Source organism: Nymphalis io, chromosome 29 (genome assembly GCF_905147045.1).
Source record: "Nymphalis io chromosome 29, ilAglIoxx1.1, whole genome shotgun sequence".
In the NCBI taxonomy this organism is placed as follows: domain Eukaryota; kingdom Metazoa; phylum Arthropoda; class Insecta; order Lepidoptera; family Nymphalidae; genus Nymphalis; species Nymphalis io.
Genome location: NC_065916.1, coordinates 7427998 through 7449391, shown reverse-complemented (window position 1 = coordinate 7449391; position 21394 = coordinate 7427998). Strand labels below are relative to the sequence as shown.

Here is a 21394-nt window from a genome sequence, read left to right as displayed (position 1 = left end):
ACGGGGAACGTGCAAGCTGGCTACTTGTCATATTAAAAAAAAAGTTGTAATTTTCTTTTGTAATTAAAAAAGTGTTGCGAACAGAACGATTGGTATAAAAAAAAGTAAGTTTTGTTTCTCAAATAGTAATTGACTTTAACAAATAGTAAATTATATTTTTGATGTGAAATTTTCTTGTGATTCTTTATGAGAAATAAAGTTTCTTTAAAAAGAAATTTGTTATTATTTTAATAATTAAAAAAATTTTTACATTATTTATTCATTTATTTCACAGATAAAAAATATAAAACATGATAATTTCCACGCGATGAGTATTTTGATGTTAATTTCGTGGGTTTACTGAGATTCATAGAAATATATTAGAAGTGAAAATACGATCATTATTTTAAAAAATTAAATTCATTGAAACTATTAAAAAAATACTAGGCTATACAATTTTTCTTATACAGACAGGCACCCCAGCAACAGAGGGCCTAGGCCCCCTGTTGCTGGGGGCCTTGTAAATTAAAAGGATTATTCTCAGGCGGTGTAGATTTTAGGGTCGAAGCCCTTGCCCGCTATCTTGTCATCGATCCAGTCCCGCAGGTTGGAGACGTCCACGTACACCCCGGGGGTGCCGTCATCCCCGCAGCCGATGCCCCACGCGACGATACCGCTCTGCATGTATCGGTCCTTTTCTCCCTGTAAACAACACGAACCGTTCAAAAATGTCCCACAACCGACTGCGCATGGTTTGCGCATGCGCTATCAAGAAGGATTTAAAGAGATAGCATGTGTCGAATTTGACTGAAATTGACACATGTGTATTCAGTAACACCCCGTAAATGTCCCACTGCTGGGCTAAGGCCTCCTCTCCCTTTTTGAGGAGAAGGTTTAGAGCTTATTCCACCACGCTGCTCCAATGCGGGTTGGTGGAATACACATGTGGCAGAATTTAGGTGAAATTAGACGCACGCAGGTTTCCTCACGATGTTTTCCTTTACCGAAAAGCACGAGATGAATTATAAAGAGAAATTAAGCTCTTGAAAATTCAGAGCCCTTGGCTTGCCCGGGTTTGAACACACGTTCATCGGTTAAGATTCACGCGCTCTTACGACTCAGCCATTTCGGCTTCACCATGTGTATTCACCAACCCTTATTGGAACAACGTGTTGTATTTCCTTATATCCATACCTTCTCCTCAAAGGATATCTTAGCCCAGCAGTGGGACATTCACAGGCCTATTAAAAAAACTGATATCTTGAGAATTGAACACTCGACTCCTTCGACACAAATTAATGGTAAACTGTTAATCACGCACATATTACTAAAATAGTAATTTTGTATATAAAATTATACGACTGATCAGAAATGGTCATTTAGAAAAGTCCCGAAAACCTGGGACTTCCCGAGACCAGACTTTTCACCTCGTGTGTCATAGAGTGTTGTTATACAGCTTATAAATAAACTGGCAGATCCTAAGCGATCAGACAAAACTCTTCAAGTTCCCACGTCAGGTCACTCACCTCGATGGGACAGACCAGCGGGGAGCCGCCGTCGCCCTTGCAGGTGTCCTTCCCCGGGCCGCCGCCCGCGCACATGAAGGAGCTGTGCAGCTCGAAGAAGTTTCCCAGGCGAGTGCTCCGCAGTGCGTTCTGGCACTGGCGGCGCTCCACCACCGGCAGCTCCACCTGGAGTTTATAAAGTGGGTTAAACGTTGCTTAGCGACTGTGTAGTTAAACATATATTTATCTCTTTCTATCATCATTGATTTGACATTCGAAATATATACAATTCTTTTGTACCTGTGTTGTCACTTAATTCCTTACCGGCTGGACCAATTTGCATGCAATTTTGTGTGTATATTACGATGGGCTCCTGGAGGGTTTAAAAATAACATTGGACCCGGTAGGTGCAGCTGCTGTTTGTTTGTCATCAAATGAAAAAAATGTCTGTATGTCAGGACGACGTCTGCCGGGTCCGCTATTACATATATATATATAATATATTTTATTGTTCATTTAGTTATATATACACATATACATACCCGCTTGAGTATGACTTGGTAGCGACCTTCCTTTCCGAACTTGTCTTTCCCCCAGCCGGACGCGAGACAGGGAGTACCGCCAGGCACGCGCACACGGGGAGGTGGGAGACACACCAAGCCCACGTTGGGCGCCGACTCGAACGGCGACGACAGAAACAGTAACGCGATGTCGTAGAACAGGTTATCTAGTAATTGTTATTATTGATAAACAAACTTTTTTTCGCTATCATAAATTTGTATTATAAGGAAGCTATCAGTGGTAGGAAATGTGAATAATCCTTTTTTATACTACGGCGGTTACTAAGTGGTCACCACCGACCATAAACATTGGTACCAAAATAAAATACTAATCTCTCATATATCATAAATGTGCCACCAACCGTGGTCACTAACATGTTATGTCCCTTGTACACTGGCTCACTCAGCCTTCAAACCGGTACACAAAAATACTATGTAATGTAATTAAAAAAACAAATGTATTGTAAGACAGTACACAGTTTTACTGGTGGTAGAGTTTTGTGTAAGCTCGTCTGGGTGGGTACCACCCACTCATCAGACATTCTAACGCAAAACAGCAGTACTTGGTATTGCTGTGTTCCGGTTTGAAGGGTGAGTTGAGCCAGTGTAATTACAGGCACAATGGACATAACATCTTAGTTCCCAAGGTTGGTGGCCCATTGATGATGTAAGTTGACATTTCTTACAATGCCAATATCTATGGACGTTGGTGACCACTTACCATCAGGTGGCCCATATGCTCGTCCGCCTTCCTATTCTATAAAAAAGTATATTTAATAAATGAAAATTATTATTAATATTAGTTTATATTATATACTTCCCTTTTGGGTAAAATTCCTCCAACTTTTATTGCATATTGGGCATTAATTATTTACATAAAGCAAGTTAAATATATAAAACTTAAACGTGGCCACATCACTTTGACAAGGTACCATCGAAGTATAACGCCGCGCGGTTTAGAACTGTACGTATATTGCGACTTACTTTTATTAAAGTCCTTATGTACGACGGTGGAGCTGACGTCTCTATCTTGGTAGGAGTATATCTCCTTGGTCGTCTGCGTGTCCCACTCGCCCGCTCTCACTCTGAGCGTCTTGCTGACGGCGACGTAGTGGGCCGCTGTCAGCACAACGCTGGGATGGATCAAAGAGCCGCCGCCGACGTACACGTTCAGCTTCTGACCGTCCGGATCGTCTTCGTTCACCGGCTCGATCCTGGGATCGATATAGTTTACGCTTTGTGTAAGATTAATATGATAATCTAAAAAGATGTCGATTTACTTGCAAACACATTGTCTTGTCTTGTACTTATGTTTAAATTTATTTACTTATGGGAATATAGCAGCGTGGTGGAATAGGCTCCAAACCTCCTCAAATATAGGAGGCGTTTGCCCAGCAGTGGGACAGGGACATTCACAGGCTTGTTCTTTATATATATAATGAATAAACAAAGATAAACTGATATATTATATGTAAAGTACACCATTGTATATTTAAAAGTAAGCTACTTTATAACTTTTTGTCTGTTACGCTGTAGCGGTTAAACCAAAGAACTAATTTTAATGACATTTGGAATAAAGCAAGTGTACTTTCTTATACCTAACACCTGCTTCGATCCCACCCTCCCCCTCTTATATACAGACGAAGCCGCGGCCGAAAGGTTGTCCAAAAGTATAGAAAGATTTTTATATTTCAATGGGAGTAATATCACTATTATTATACCAACGTGGTAGAATAAGCTGCAAACCCAGCAGTGGGACAAATACAGTGATTAATTTTAAACTTAACGAAGACAAAAAAATTTAATTCTGAAACTGCTTTATTACATATCCGATAAAAAATCCATGCATGCATTTCTATAGTTCTACAAAATAATTGTACATAATTTAACCAAAGACAATCTTTTTTTTTTCACTAACGAAGCCTTGTTACTTTCATGCTAACCATAAACTAAATCTTTATGTAACTATCTCATGCTTAGTTATTAAAAGAACGTTCCTATTATACTATAATGTCCGCCAAATGCGTTTCTGACAAGTCCGTTATCAAATGGACGATGTAAAGTTTTAGCTGGTAGGGCTTTGCCCTCTGGGTAAGTACCACCCACTCATCAGATATTCTACCGCTAAACAGCAATACCTGGTATTGCTGTGTTCAGTGTAACTATAGGCAGGCAGTTTGGTGTCTGGAAAATAGAAGTATATACACTCCCGTGCCTCGGAAAGCACGTTAAGCCGTTGGTCCTGCGCCTGAACTCTTTCCGGTTAGATTATCATCCTATCGGATTATGAGAGTTTGGGAATAGAGAGTGCACCTGTGTTTGCACAGACTTGTGCACTATTATATCTTCTGCGCAGTTGGCTATTCTCTCTTAAGATTGGCCGCCGTGGCCGAAAACGGTTTGGAGGACATCATCAATATATCAGCGTTTTGCAATTTCGTTAAATTTCTAAAATTGAGGTGACAAGCGTGACTTTAATGTTCTTGTTATTGAAACACAGATGTAATTATTTTTTGGTGCTTAGTTACAAATGTGCTCAGTTACATACAAAAGCCCTGGTAATCGTGCTCGTATTGTAAGCTGTACTCACTTAAGAATAGCCACCATCCAGGGGAACTCGCCGAACTTCGCTTCGCCGTCTTTGTCTCCCGTGATGCGGAAGCCGACGCCATCTGGGTTTCTCCAGCCGCAACCGACACGCTGGAATAATAATATATTTTCAACATCTTCCCCCCACTCTACTGGTGGTAGAGCTTTGTGCAAGCTCGTCTGGGTAGGTACCACCCACACATCAGATATTCTACCGCAAAACAGCAGTACTTGGTATTGTTGTGTTCCGGTTTGAAGGGTGAGTGAGCCCGTGTAATTACAGGCACTAGGAACATAACATTTTAGTTCCTAAGGTTGGTGGCGCATTGGTGATGTAAGCGATGGTTAACATTTATTACAATGCCAATGTCTATGGGCGTTGGTGACCACTTACCATCAGGTGATCCATATGCTCGTCCGCCTTACATTTTATAAAAAAAAACCTAATTGATCAATTGGTGGTCGCACAACCGTCGGTCACAGACGCTCGCGTTCATTTTTGGCGCGAAGTTTACGCAATCGAATTCATACTCCAATCGAATATGAAGTAAAGACAAACAAACGTTAGATTCACAACCAATAGTTATAAAAACAAAGCTGGTGTTTTTATTACCGTTAAAAATATTACGACCCTACGTTTAAACGTTTAGCGGGTGAACAGATAAACGACGCTGTGTCTTCTTCTTTCGTGTTGTCGTAACAATAACGACAGAAAGAGATAAATCTTTGTTTAACTAAACAGTCGCTAAGCAAAGTTTATAAGTAAAATATTTTGTGCGAATCAGGACGCGAGTATCTCAAAAAGATCTCCTCCGCTTATGTAAGGGATGGTTAACGGTGACCTTAACCAGTTAGACAGTCTGCCTACCAGTTCTAAATAAACAGAAACTACTATGTGATGACTAGCTCAGACTATATCCAGCAGTGGATGAAGTTTGACTGTGCATGTTGATCGTAATGAATGTATTTTAACAGTATACCTGGGGCTGTGTAACTGGAGACGGTGTGATGGGGTTGTCCGGTTTCCTCGTGTCTGGAGGTATGCAGCACACGTCCAGATATGAGGCGCATTTGTCCTCTTGGACCCTGGAATATTTATAATAATACTATTTTTAACAAATATTTATATATAACTAGCTAACCGTCCCGGCTTCGCACGGATGGAATAATGGTGTAAATAATTGTAAAGCTCCCAGTCGGAATGATTTTTTCCGCCATCTCCAACAATCATCGTCTAATTTAGCCAGTTTACACAAAACATCAATGAATTATACACTTAAAGCATCATCACTCCGTTCTTTGGTGAAAACCGTATGAAAAATTATAAGACCCTAAAAAAATTGTATATATAGTTACATTCCTACATATCAACCTAGATGGCCAACGTGGTTGGAGCATTCTCCAACCACATTGGTCATCTTGTTGGCTCAAACTTGGTCAAGATAGTTGAATGTGATTAATCTGTTTATTTAAGCTTAATCCATATTTTGGGGTATCCTATATATAGAACTCGATTTACTTATCATATTTAATACGTGTAATCATCCCTGCTTCGCATGGTAAATAAGAAGAAAAATGTATTTTGGATAGGGTTTGCGTAATATCTGTTCTTAGTGAGCCTCTGCGTCGTCGGAGTAACTGTGAGAAATTTCAAGTATCAAGTCGATTGGGCGGATTGTTTAGGAGATCTCGTGATGAGTTCTATTTCGCTTATACATATACGTATATAAAATTCAGCTATATGTAATAGGCCTACAAGGCTAGTGGCCACAGCGGGTGCGCTTTGACGGCTACAAATCTTTCTACGCAGAGCAGAACGCTTCTTAAAAGACTAAAACGCATTATGGCAATAAGAACCATCAGAGGATACCGTATTATATCCTTTGAAGCTGCATGCGTCCTAGCCGGTTTGCCGCCTTCGGATTTGGTGGCGGCAGAACTCGCTACGGCACATTTTCGACGTTCCGGATATCGGAAACGTAGTGTACACTACACTGCAGTTGAGGAAATAGAATGGAGATCCACCGAGCAGTCGTTGCATCTTCGCAAATGGAAAGATAGACTGATAGAGCCGACGGCGGGTCACCATACAATATTTTTTTTTTTTTTATAGAATAGGAAGGCGGACGAGCATATGGGCCACCTGATGGTAAGTGGTCACCAACGCTCTTAGACATTGGCATTGTAAGAAATGTCAACCATCGCTTACATATCCAATGCGCCACCAACCTTGGGAACTAAGATTTTATGTCCCTTGTGCCTGTAATTACACTGGCTCACTCACCCTTCAAACCGGAACACAACAATATCAAGTATTGCTGTTTTGCGGTAGAATATCTGATGAGTGGGTGGTACCTACCCAGACGAGCTTGCACAAAGCCCTACCACCAGTAACCAATAGAAGCAATTCGGCCAATACTGCAGAAATTGATAGAACGAAAACGCTCACCATTGACATTTCGCCTAGTGCAAATGCTCTCCAACGCACGGTAGCTTTGGACGATATTTGTGGCATTGCTGGAAGGGAACCGACACCAATCTGTCACGTCTGCGTGTCAAGCCTGTGTGTATGTTTAACTCACCTTATATCAATAACACCGACACCGTCTGTTATGATGGAATTATTGCTGTTACAGAGATAATAATGGACGCATTCTCCATCCAGTCCATCGTCCGTCTTACACGCGGTATTGGTCGGTTCAGTCTCTGTAATAAGTAATATATTTATACAATAAAACATACATAATAATAATAAATTTTCTTGGTGGTAGGGTTTCGTACAAGCCCGTCTGGATAGGTACCACTCATCAGATATTTTACCGCTAAACAGCTACTTAGTACTCTTGTGTTTAGGTGTCGTCTTACTTTTTACTGGAGGCACGATGGTTGAGGCTTGGTTCTTGTTGCCGACGTTAGCTTCTGTGGCCGCTCCCTGGTTGGGCTTGCCGAAGATCTGTTCTAGTACTGAGTCTAAGTCGCCGGAAGACATGTCCTGGGGGGCAGCCCACACCAGCGCCAGGATACCTAGCGTCAATAATATTCTCTGCATCTGAAAATAGATTTGGACTTATTAGTAACTGTAATGATGGAAAGTCGTAACTAATCAGTTTCTTGCCTGTTCTCGATATATACATTCTGAACCTAACGTTACATCCTACTACTATTATAAACGTGAAAGTTTGTATGTGTGGATGGATGTTTGTTACTCTTTCACGCAAAAACTACTGAATGGATTTCAATTAAACTTTCCAATAATATAGCTTATACATCAGAATAACACATAGGCTACAATTTATAAAGATATTGTGTGAGCTGTCCAAAATATGATATTAAATGTCAAGTAACTAGGAAAAAACCTACCTTTCTGCGAGCTATTCTGGCGTGCGCTGCCATAAACGTTAGTTACACATAATTATGTAATGTATGATAGACATCATTTAGTTTAAATGCGCGATACTACGGGTGCGGTGTAGCGAGCGGTACGGCGCGGTTCGCCTCCGGCGGCGGTGGCGGGCGGTGCGACGCACTTGTGTGGGGGAAGAAGGCGCTCATCGCTGAGTGCGCGACCCGAACGCGGGCAGAAGCGTGAGGGCAGACATCGTTGACTGTTGTCTCCGTTTTGCGAATTTTCATGGTTATAGCGATTTTTTAAAAACGGATTGTACTTCAAGTAATATAGGCCCAAGATTAGGTATTGGCAGTTTTTTTTTTTGGTTAGGAGTTACACTTAAATAAGATACTTCATTTTTATTTAAATTAATAGATATAGGTTACTTACCTGTTCATTATACCGAATTCCTTCTTTTTTTTGTAAATTACAGAGGTTGTAGGTAGGTTAGTAATTGGTCCTTTTTTGGTTGATTTATAATATTGTAAATAACGTGATGTATATCAATGCGAGTTACCGAACTAGGAAGGCACATTGTGAAGGCCACAATTTTAACTGGAGAAGCCAAGGGAGACAATGTTCTTATACCGCGCATCCCAATCATACCCAATAACTTGCCATTCAATTTTAAACGCCTGCAGTTCCCGTTAAAAGTCGCATTTTCAATGAAGATCAACAAATCGCAGGAGCAAACCTTAAAGGTAGCAGGCATACATTTAGGCACGCCATGTTTTTCTCACGGTCAGCTCTATGTAGCTTGCTCACGTTTTTCCAAAGCAAAAAATCTGCATGTTTATGCTGAAGGAAAAAAATCGTTAAATATAGTTTATAAGAGCATACTGCAGTAGCTAGATAACTATAGGCCTATGATCAGGGTTCTGCAGTGCCTAATTACCGTATATTTATTATATTGCCAATTTTCTTATGTTAAAATATTGTCAAGCAGTTATATTTTTCAAATGCGACTCAAAAAATATTTATGTCATAATGTTAGTTCTTTTCTACGCCACGCTAATATAAGCTACTCCAAATACTAATCCTGCGTAGACGAAGTCGCGGGCACCAGCTAGTTTAATATAATCTCGTGGACTGCCTCGTAGGTCTAGTGCCTGGGTTCAAATTTCAAGTCGAGCCAATTAAAAAAAATTGGATTTTTTAGTCGAAGAATTATCAATAGCAGCTCAGAGTACGGCAGTTGGAAGTATGTCACGTGCCTTGGAAATCACGTAAAACCGTTGGTCCTACACTTGAACTCTTTTCTTCGTGTCGGAATAGTGCACAATTGGGCATGTTATAGTGCACAAGATCCAACCTTTTTCCAGCAGTGGGAGATTCAATCATTAAATACTTTTTTTTTATTTTATTTTTTTATAGAATAGGAAGGCGGACGAGCATATGGGCCACCTGATGCTAAGTGGTCACCAAACGTCCTTAGACATTGGCATTGTAAGAAATGTTAACCATCGCTTACATCACCAATGCGCCACCAACCTTGGGAACTAAGATGTTATGTCCCTTGTGCCTGTAATTACACTGGCTCACTCATCCTTCAAACCGGAACACAACAATACCAAGTACTGCTGTTTTGCGGTAGAATATCTGATGAGTGGGTGGTACCTACCCAGACGAGCTTGCACAAAGCTCTACCACCAGTTATTATTTATTGAAGTCGGTTTGCTGAACACGTTTGGGTTGGACACACAAATAAATAGTTCAAAAACATTTAATTAAAAGAATCTTATGAGTATTTATTAATGATTCATTTATCGTTTTTTTTATAATTAAAGACGTTTTCGTATTGTTTTTCCTGTTACGTGTTGGTGTTGATGGTTATTGATTCTATCATACCGGTTCTTCTCGGCAGAATCTTCCAAACGGGTAGTTGCTTTAAATTTACATACGATAACATGCTAGGACTTGTAATATTCCATACTTTTTTGTATAGTTAGGCGGACGAGCATATGGGCCACTTGATGGTAAGTGGTCACCAACGCCCATAGACATTGGCATCGTAAGAAATGTTAACCATCGCTTAAATCGCCAATGCGTCACCAACCTTAGGAACTGATATGTTATGTCTCTTGTAGGTTGTATTTTATTTAAAAAAAAAACTTATAAAATATCTCCTAATTGTTCGACCCGGAAGAAGTCCTAGATGATAAAGTGAGTTTGTTTATTAAGTAATTACATCTAAACTACTAAACCGATTATCATGAAATTTTGCATATACGTTGCCAGTTGTCAAACCATACAAGACATATGATATGTGATCATATGTATTTTTCTAAACCATGTACTCCCTTCCACACGTGAGCGAAACAAGCAATCAATTAATTTATATAATTGCAAGGTTGTCTTTTAATAATTAACTGAATCTAATTTATAAAATACGATGAAGGTCAAAATATATTAATAATTCCGTCGAGTCGTTCAAGAGATATTGAGCAACATTTGTATATTTATGATCACAGAAACGCTTAGATTATTATTTAAACATAATAAATTAAACGAGAACCGGTTGAACGAAATGACTCGATGACGAGTCGATGAAGTTGGAACTAAGAAGGTCATATATTCCGGTAGAATGACTACAAGACTTATGTGGTATATACAACTACGTACGTTATTAATTTTACTTGGTGGTAGGACTTTGGCTGGGTAGGTAATAATAATGTGCTCCAGATCGATTTCGGCCACGGCGACCAATCTCAAGAGATATTAGCCAACTGCGCAGGAGATATTATAGTTTACGTGTGTGCGCAAACACATGTGCACTCTATTCCCTCCTCTCATAATCCGATGGGATGGTTACCGAGGCACAGGAGTGTACTCAAATCCAACAGATTACCATTTTTTCCAGAATTTGGACAACTTCTTACTAGGAAAAAACTTCAATTCCGATGCGGCAGTCCAAACCGGCTTCAGAGTTTATTGAATCTCGCCCACATGGTTTTTTTAGTAAAGGGATCAATGAACTACCTATGAGATGGCAAAAGTGCATAGATAACAACGGCGCATACTTTGATTAATTAAATATATTTTATAAAAAAAAAATGTACTTTATATTCCTCCCGTACAAAACGCTAATTTCATATGTAAGGACCTAATATATATATAAAAAACCACACGTCACTTAGTGAATCCATCCCTATGGTTATGCACAAGGGACATAATATCTTAGGGCCACGTATTTATAAACGATGCTCAGCAACTGTTTAGGTAAACATAGATTTATCTCTTTCTGTCATTATTGATTCGACATTCGAAAGAAGAAGACACATTGTTTAACTAATCACCCAAGTATAAAATTTATAACATATTATAGTATTTATTTTGTCCATAGTGACAAAATCAAGAGTAAATATACAGCCTAGACAAAAATATAAAAACTATCTAAATGTTATGAGTATTAATGTAAATAGAACAATAAACTTTTTTTTTTGCTGTCCGTAGTTACAAAAGCAAGAGCTCTACAGCATACAGCCTTGACCAAAAGTACATATGTATATCTGTGAAACATTTTGCAATACGGAAAATCAAATGTATTTGTCAAGATCTATCGAGTTTAACTTTTATGTGCTAATTTACTATGCAAATAACATGAATCACTTTTTTACTTCTTTGGCTGTTTAAGTCACAACCTTCGTGTTAAATAATAAAACATTTTACGTTCATTAATGTTCGCGTCTGTTAACCTGACCTTAGAATTCTAAGAAATTCTGAAACATAGTTCAAGGTAGACTGGTGTCTAATTGTTTTTTTTTAAGTTTTATACAGCTTGATCGTTTTGTAATAATGGTGATGATATTCTCATAGGAGACTGCCTGAGAAAATAGTTCCTAAGCAAACTACAGATATATTTTTTACGTTCCATGTATTCATATTTATTGTTACATCCCCTATGTTGGTGTTTGGGATTTACTATATAAAGTAGTACATACTTTCTTGGGATTAAAATGCTTTATACCAGAATTCATCAAAATCGATTCAAAACGCTTAACACACAGACAGAGTGACTTTCGCATTTATAATATTAGTTTAGATAATATGTACATTTATTTTATTACAAAATTAACGATAAGATGTAACCCTCGTTCAATGTATTTCAATAATATCTGTAATTAGTTTATAGAATATTTTTTTTTAATAAATTGTATATAAGCGAAAACAAGTGCACTCTCGTGTTAGGAATATATCAGTAACAGCCTGTTAATGTCCCACTGCTGAGCTGAGGCCTCCTCTCTTTTGAAGAGAAGGTTTGGAGCATGTTATTATATGTCAAAACTTTAAAAAAGTAGTAAAAATTGTCCATGATCTCATCTCAATATTTTATTGATGATGATGATGGCCATATTAATTTATATTTAAAATATATGTTTTAACCCCTAAATATAACAATTACAGTCAAAATTGTTTACATGTTTTTAATCTACTGGTGGTAGGGCTTTGTGCAAGCCCGTCTGGATAAGGTACCACTCACTCATAAGATATTCTACCGCAAAACAGCAGTACTTGGTAATGTTGTGTTCCGGTTTGAAGTGTGAGTGAGCCAGTGTACAGGCACAAGGGACATAACATCTTAGTTCCCAAGCAATAAACGATGGTTAACATTTCTTACAACGCCAACGTATATGGGCATTGGACTTACCATTGGGTGGCCCATATGCTCATCCGCCTACCTATACTTTAAAAAAATAAATAATAATCCTTGTTGGCACAGGATATATAATTTAATTGAATAAGCAAGCTGATTTTCCTATCAGTTTTCGGTATAATGTTTTTTTTTTTTTTTTATAGAATAGGAAGGTGGACGAGCATATGGGCCACCTGATGGTAAGTGGTCACCAAACGCCCTTAGACATTGGCATTATCAGAAATGTCAACCATCGCTTATAGCCAATGCGCCACCAACCTTGGGAACTAAGATTTTATGTCCCTTGTGCCTGTAATTACACTGGCTCACTCACCCTTCAAACCGGAACACAACAATATCAAGTATTGCTGTTTTGCGGTAGAATATCTGGTGAGTGGGTGGTACCTACCCAGACGAAGTGTACATTTAGAAGGGGTGGTAACTTAGCCTTATATTGATATTTTTAAAATTACTATAATCAATATGGGCCGGTTGGCGTGGTTGGTAGATAGCCTTTCACGCCGAAGGTTGTGGGTTCGATTCCCACCCAGGACAGACATCTGTGTGTAAAAACATTTCCGTTTGTCCTGAGTCTGGGTTTAATTATCTATATAAGTATGTATTTACAAAAGAAAAGCAGTATATGTAGTATATAAGCTGTCTGATTTCCATAGTCCAAGCTCTGCTTAGTTTGGGATCAGATGGCCGTGTGTGAATAATGTCTCAGGATATTTTATTATATATATATTATTATTAGTATCGTAATACGCGTGAATCTTAATCAATTGGATACGGATTTAAAGCCCGGCAAGCACTGCTGAATAATTCATCTTCATCATTTATCTACTTAGCGATGAAGAGAGACATCTAAGGAAACCTGCATATGGTGTAGAGCTCGAAGCCTTCTCCATAGTCGTATATAGATGGGGGCCGGGTGCCCATCCCAGTATGGTCTAGTGCCCACCCCAGGATGTTGAGTTACCGATTCAAAATTCTAGGCTGGACACCTAAGACTTCAAACAATAATCATTGAAATCAAATAATTATCTACCACCGAGAAATCTATGTACATACTTTATTTATATCTAGGCTATTATATATTATATTCCGTTTAGTTACTTTTGAATACAGGCAAGGTGATGGGTCCGTGTTTGCCGGGGCTCTGTACCCCGAGAACCCCTTAGGATTTGGAGGCCGGTAAAGGCGCGCCAACCGTCGAGGCGTCACGGTAGTATGCGCAAGCGATCCCGTGACGTCCCTCGAATAGGCGGTGTGGGTACTGCTGGTTTTTTTTGTGGGTATTCCGCGCATGCTAAGCGCCGGCGAGTCCCATACCATACACCCCACTTCAAATAGGGAAAGCGCGTAAACATATTTTTCCAGCGAGAGAAAAAAAAAGGTGACGGGTCCGTACCATTCGTTTCATGTTTTGACGTAACTTCCGAAGATTATATAACAAAATACGAAACGAAACCGAACTCTGAACTGTCGTAGTTCGATTTCTTTTTCGTAGTAGAAGTCCAGCCCTCCCTCCCCCCTGAAAAATAACCCTAGATACACCAATGACATTCTCCACAAAGGGAGTTAGCCCAGCCGTGTGAGCCGTTACATTTAGTTTACGTAAATAAAACATTGCGTCATTGCGTAAAATTCGTTTTTAAAATTGATAAAATTATTTGATAAACTATCCGTTTCCTTATTAATTTGTCTTTAATTATGGGGAATACCTTATTGATGGGGAAGTAAATGACGCCATTATTAGTACTTTGACATTTGCTTATCTATCAAATATTGTTAAAATAGTTGATATGAAGTGGGTCAAAACCAGAGGTCAATTTTCGCATTAAATATTTAATGAGATTTAAGCACTTAACATTGATTAAATGTTTTAGATTCACCTCAACATATGTAGATACATACCTACTATCTGACAGTTCGTTTGGGTAAAAAAAAGATATATTTATGGATTACTTTTATATATATTATAATAAGTTTGGAGCTTCTCCTTCTCCTCAAAAAGGGAGTGGAGGCCTTAGCCCAGCAGTGGGACATTCACAGGCTGTTACTGTACTATAATAAGTTATGATGATTAAGAATTCAATATGTTTTTGACATGAGAACAAAATTTTATAAATAAATAAGGAACAATATTTTTATAAACTAAATTTTCGAACAATAATATAGAATTTTAAAAATGGAATTCATATATAAACCCGTTTGAATAAACTCGGTTTCGGTAAAGAACCTGGTATCAAGGTCGTTTGCAATTGGAGAGTCATCGTTCATTACAATACATAATAGGTTACGTTGAACAGACCTTAACATTCAAATTCATATTATAAAATTATATTTGAATTTAGAACTTATTAATGACGTCATCGTTCTTAATTTGAATTTATTTCAACGGTGAATAGAAGAGTAAAGGCATATAAACAACTTTGACATTGGATTGACGCGCTATCATTAGTCGCGTTCTTGAATAATTTTATACATTATGGAATCGTGAAAAAATGGCGTATTGAATGTCAGCTAAGTTGTTTGTAAAAATACTGGAATGTAACAATGGAAGTAAAAAATAAATAGTTATTTAATGTGTCAGATTATAAAGAGATTTAATCATGATTGTTTTGTCAGATATGTATGCGTTTGTTTATATGACTGCGCCCTAACTCAACAAGTGTTTGCAACTCAAGTGTTTTCGCACACACTTGGTCACTATAATATGTGCTGCGCAGTTGGCTATCTCTCTTGAGATTGGCCGCCGCGGCCGAAATCGGTCTGGAGGACATTATTATCATTAAGTTTATGTAAAGTTGGTTTGATTCGGAATTTAAATTTTGAAGAACCAGCCAGAAAGTCTGATTACTATTTTTTATCAATAATATTACAATTTTCGTATTTTGTATTGTTTCATTGTCTATGGTCAAATATGACAATTAATCAATGCTTTTGTGCATGTCTATGGTACACCACTTTCCGTTTAAGTTGATGTATAAAACGCCTTTATGAATAAATAATATAATAAATTAATAAAAATAATACATAAAAAAATAAGTCACTCTCTCACTCACTTCATGAAATTCGGTATGAAGCAAGCTTGAAGCCTTCAAGAATATAGATAAGCTATTTTTATACACCAAGCCCCCCCCCCCCCTACGACTAGCACTAGTGTATTCTTTACAAGCAATGAACAACTAAATGTAATAAATTATACAATCAAAAGGCAGATAACGCTAATGATACTCATGACACTCTTCCCCAGCAATAAGGAATTCCCCACGCAAGTGAAATGAAAACAAAATGAAACTGTCACGAGGAAACGCGTTTATATCGAAAACATCGCGAGTCATTTAGGGAAGAGGTAAAAGTGTGATGCTATAGTGTCTTTAGTCTAGTAATAATATCCTGGGATATTATTCAGACACGGCCATCTGATCCCAAACTAAGCAGCGCTTGTGCTATGGAAACCAGACAACTGATATGCTACATATACTACTTTTCTTTTGTAAATACATAATTATATAAATAATTACACCCAGACTCAGGACAAACAGACATGTTCATGCACACAAATGTCTGTCCTGGGTGGGAATCGAACCCACAACCTTCGGCGTGAAAGGAAAGTATTTACCAACCACGCAAACCGGCTCGTCAAGTAGGTTGATATAAGGCCGCAGATCCCGAGTGTACAATGCCTCAGAAAGCACATTAAGTTCCTGCGCCGTGTCAGATCATGAAAATGAGGGTTTTATGTAAGAGTGGTAGAGCTCTGTGCAAGTCCGTCTGGGAAGATAGCACCCACTCATCAGATTTCTACCGTTGAACAGCAGTACTTTGTATTGTTGCGTTCCCGTTTGAAAGGTGAATGAGACAGTGTAACTACAGACACAAGGGATATGCCAGCTTAGTTCCCAGGGTTGGTAGCACATTGGCGATGTAAGGAATGGTATTGGACGGTTATTACCACTTACCATCAGGTGGCCCATTTACCTACCACCTATACATAAAAAAATACGCGATATATAAGTCCAATATTTCAATGAAAGAAAATGTTACAAGAAAACGCTTAATTGACGTGAGCATGACGTTGGCCGCAGCGTCTAGCAACCGTAGGAACATTACGTTAATGCCTGAGAAAAACTATCTTTAGGCTTTTCTAACCACAAGTGGAGTAAAGACAAATAAACAACTTAAAACTGACGCGATATCATTGGTCGAGATCTTGAATAATTTGTGATATCAATATGGATTCGTGACAAAATGGCGTTTTCAATGTCCGCGAAATTGTTTTTGGAACTATGGACGTCAAATTAAAGCTTGTTACTAGTTTAATGGAATGGTGTTATATTGTAAATAGAGATATATTAATGGAGAACTGTTTGTAGTATATAACACAGCAGAGCTGTTAGCAAATCGCATTGATTTTATAACTCCACTTACTGTCATTGGAATAGGGTACATCTACTTATGTCTACATATGTCACCGGCCAAATCCGATTTCAAAGCAAATTAGTTTATCCTAAGCCAAATCGGCTTCTCCTACTCGTGTCAGGATAGACACGACCAGTTTAGTCCAGACTAGATAGCAACTAGATTGGGCACCTAGGTTTGACTAGTTTGGTAGGGTCTAGGCTATACTGATTGAATCTATCAGTGATTTTCTGTTTGTAACTGTTAATGAATATTAGTGTTATCAATGATAAAAATTTTGTACTTCGAAAATTATTAGTTCGTTCATGTTTCCTTTGAAAGTTCAATAATTACGACCACCGACCGAATACCAGTTTAAAAAAAAAGATATTGTGTGAGTCATTTCGATTCGATTTAAAAAAAAACCTCATTAATATTTATGATCCATTAATAATAATGATTATATATTAATATAATTAGTAATATATATATTTTTTATTCTACATATTAATCTCGTCTACAAAAGTTAATAGGTAAGTAGCCTTGGGGCTCAATAGCGTCATAAATAATAATCATAGAGTTGAATGAACGATGTTTTTTTTTTATTAAAAGTAAATAGGTAGATTGACAAATGGTCAACCTGATGGTAAGTCGATACCGCCTATATAAATATATATTTATATATACATATAGACATATATGTATAGACAGTGGCGCCGTCAAAAATACGGTAATCGATATTAAGCGTTATAATAATAATAAAATCATTTATTTCGTCCATTTATTTGTTTTTATAATTCATCTCGTACTTGACGGTGAAGGAAAACATCGTGAGGATACCTGCAGGTGTCTAATTTCATTGAAATTCTGCCACATGTGTATTCTACCAACCTGCATTAGAGCAGCGTGGTATATGCTCAAAAGGGAGAGTCCCAAGTTGGTGAAATTAGGGATGTAAGATTAAAATTCAGTCATGAAAAGCGAGACTTTCATGTTCTTGGTAATATTTAATCATACATAAACCGTTGTACACAACCACCACCCATTCATCAGATATTCTACCGCCAAATAGCAATTAGCATCGTTGCCTTCCGGTTTGAAGGGTGAGACAGTGTAAGGCGCAAGAGACATCTTCGTTCCCAAGGTTGGTGGCGCATTGACGATGTAAGGTATGGTTAATATTTCTTACAACGCCATTGTTTAAATTAAACAATATAATACACAAAAGGAACTAAATCTTAAAATATATTTTTTAATTAAATTTATATATAAACAAGGAAATAATTATCAACTTCATACACAAAAGCGGTGAGTAATTGATCTAATTATAGATTATAATTTATTTACATCGCTTAAACAATTCTTTGTCTATAAATGTATGTGTGACCCTCTTAACTCGAAGAAAAAGTTATAATATTATTAATAAATGAATTATTATTATATTAGCCGAGATGGATCAGTGGCTAGAATACGTGTCTGCACGGTTCAGCCTCAGGTTTAAATCTAAGCACTAATATTTTTTTAATTTGTGTTAATAATTCATCTCAAGTGTTGCGTTGAAGGAAAACGTGGTGAGGAAACATGCATGTGTCGAATATTGGGTGCGTGGTCGAATAAGCTCTAAGCCTTTTCCTCTAAAACTTTATATTTAACTATTTTTAAAGCCTTGATAAAAGCCTATCTGTATTATTCTAGCTCCTTAAATTATAGGTTTTTATATTTTTATTTTTATACTTTCCAAAATAAAAATAATAATTTACCGAATTTCTATTTTTGAAAACTGAGTCTTCTACTATTTATGTCAACTATTTTTTGTTAATTAATATTTCGTGGGATCAGTAAATTATTTCTTAGATCATTATCTACATTGAAAAAAATATATATAATAAACTTAATAAATTGTTATAAATAGAAATTGTACCTACAAATATAAAAAAACCTCATTTAACTCTTAGAATCGTCAGTAAAAACCCGTATCGGAATTGTATTTATCAAATTCCTAAAGATTCATTATCAAGCGTTAAATATAAACAAAATCAAAGGTTACGTAATTATAAACGGTATAAAATGATCACTTAGAATTTTCTATAAAAATAAACTTTATAACAAACAAAAAACAGATAAATAATAGGACAATCATATAATTTAAACATACTTGTGAATATTTAAAAAAAATATTTAACGATTTAAATTTAGAATATGTCTTTAATTATAAAAAAACTTACTAACCTTTAATATTGTTGGAGCTTAAAACATAATAAAAAACACGAACGCGCGCAAACGGCAAAGGCGAACGGGCGACTGACTGTCCCGCTGGGCGATGGCCGACGCGTTGCTTGGTCATTTTTTATTTTTTAATATTATTTTCCTCATACACAAGACACAAGGTCCGGCTGCCAACTTCGTATGGACCAGCGTCGCATTGTTTCTGACAAAATAAACGACCGATTTATTCCTATATCAATAATTCCGTAGAAATATTATTACGTGTATCATAATTAGCCATGTTTTGAAAATCGAATTACTTTCTCTAGAAATGTTTTCGAATTATTTTTTATTGTTATATTTTTGAATTTAAATTCTGGAAAATTCGCATTAAATATATTTTTTTAGAGATTATACAAAATTATTTATATTAAAATAGTAGGTATTGTTTTCAAAATAATAATGAATATATATTAATTATATTATATTTACTTAAGAAAAAAATATCACAATTGTAGTTGTTTTTTTATAAATAGATGATTATGTACATTAGGTAATAACCCAAGTCGAAGGCTATTGTCTTCCCCCATTTCTAACACAAGTTGTACCCTAATTGGAGAGGTAAATAGAATAAAACGGGTAGGTTCTCCTGAGTTCTGACCTGAAATGAGCAGTCAGGTTTAGTTATCTGGCTGACCTGAGCAATTTCGGCCGCGGTGGCCATTTTCCTAGGGGCAAGCCAAGTGCACGGGACTCATCATAGTGAACAATAATGTGACGACAGACAAGAGTGTAACCACTTTCAACTTCCAGACTTCGGGATGCTACTGACAATTTATTGACAGAATATCAAGGACCTCGGTCTGCGACCTTATATGAGCCACTAGACCAAAGTCTGTCCTTATTTATATAAGTCATTAAGTAGATTTTGTACCAAGTCTTTGACATGTTCTATTTTCAAATCTTCAAGAATAGAAAGGTTTAAATAATTTTATAAAACTAAGTTTTTTTTTATTTATCAAGAATTATTAACATTTTTAATTGAAAAAAAAAAACAATATGTATATTATTCTAAAAGCTTATTGATCAAACAATATAACACCGCGTTCATTAATGTTAACGAGTTATTAAACCAGAATTGATAAATATAAATGGCGCGAAAATTGTTTGCGCCTGCGCATAAACTCTTTCTAATCCACACGAGCGTGTGTTGGTTGTCGTAGGGTTGCGAGGACACGTGTCTAGGATGGCAGCATAGGAAAGTCGTTTCATAATCATTACGTATTTTTTGTTACTTTTTAATTAGGCTTTCCTAAAGAAATTTGAAGAACCTAAAACTAATTTATGTTTATTATAAATGAGTGTTTACATTAACAACAAGTTATGAAACTTCTATTAATACATACTATTATTCTCGTTTTTTTTTTAAATAATGGCAATGCCTGTTTTTTAAGGAATTACTAATATTCCTATTCACCCCTTTAATTAAGTATTTTGTAAATATTATCGTATTTATTGTATTATATATATATAGGTTTTCATTTTATATACCTACATATAATTTTAGTATGTGTTGATATTCTACCGCAAAACAGCAGTACTTGGTATTGTTGTGTTCCGGTTTGAAGGGGGAGTGAGCCAGTGTAATTACAGGCACAAGGGACATAACATCTTAGTTCCCAAGGTTGGTGGCGCATTGGTGATGTAAGCGATGGTTAACATTTCTTACAATGCCAATGTCTATGGGCGTTGGTGACCACTTACAATCAGGTGGCCCATATGCTATATGTTTTAGATTTATGTTACTTTATTTATTATTACAGCACCACCTACCTCAAATCCCATGAGTAATTCTTTTCGCCGTTGGTTGCTTAGCAAATATTCCTTAGTAAATAATAAGTAATTAGTAATAGTAGTAGTAAATATCTTCCTAATATTACAAACGAAAATTTGTGAGGACGGATGGATCTTTGCATATATCACACAAAAACTTTGTATGAAATATTGAACATAAATAGCTTATACACATTTAACAAACAGGCTACCAAAAGGAAACCTTTGCCCAGCTGTGGGACTGGTAAATTGTAATTTATACTGTTACTACAGAAGCCCTTTATATTATAAA

At 36.9% G+C, this 21394-nt stretch overlaps 1 protein-coding gene across 2 annotated transcripts; it reads right to left on the bottom strand.

The window, feature by feature from the left end:
• Positions 1 to 469: 469 nt before the first annotated feature.
• LOC126779554 (phenoloxidase-activating factor 2-like) lies at positions 470 to 19438 on the bottom strand. 2 transcript variants are annotated; one of them, XM_050503653.1, is made up of 9 exons: positions 19294 to 19438; positions 7499 to 7682; positions 7216 to 7339; positions 5614 to 5719; positions 4635 to 4744; positions 3029 to 3279; positions 2027 to 2211; positions 1506 to 1670; positions 470 to 681 (listed from the first exon to the last, which is right to left on the bottom strand). In XM_050503653.1, the coding sequence occupies exons 2-9, from the start codon at positions 7680 to 7682 to the stop codon at positions 520 to 522; spliced, it is 1287 nt and encodes a 428-aa protein (XP_050359610.1). In that variant the 5' UTR covers positions 19294 to 19438; the 3' UTR covers positions 470 to 519. The 2 variants fall into 2 exon arrangements, with proteins under 2 accessions (XP_050359610.1, XP_050359611.1); XM_050503654.1 differs by having other exon boundaries at positions 3029 to 3258.
• Positions 19439 to 21394: the final 1956 nt, after the last annotated feature.

Bases quoted from the DNA above. Each gene is read 5' to 3' on its own strand.
- LOC126779554 (XM_050503653.1), bottom strand. From the start codon at position 7,682: ATGCAGAGAATATTATTGACGCTAGGTATCCTGGCGCTGGTGTGGGCT. The intron at 4,745-5,613 runs GTATACTGTTAA...TTATTATTCCAG, and splicing joins CTCCAGTTACACAGCCCCAG to CGTGTCGGTTGCGGCTGGAG. The intron at 682-1,505 runs GTGAGTGACCTG...TGTTGTTTACAG, and splicing joins CGCTGGTCTGTCCCATCGAG to GGAGAAAAGGACCGATACAT.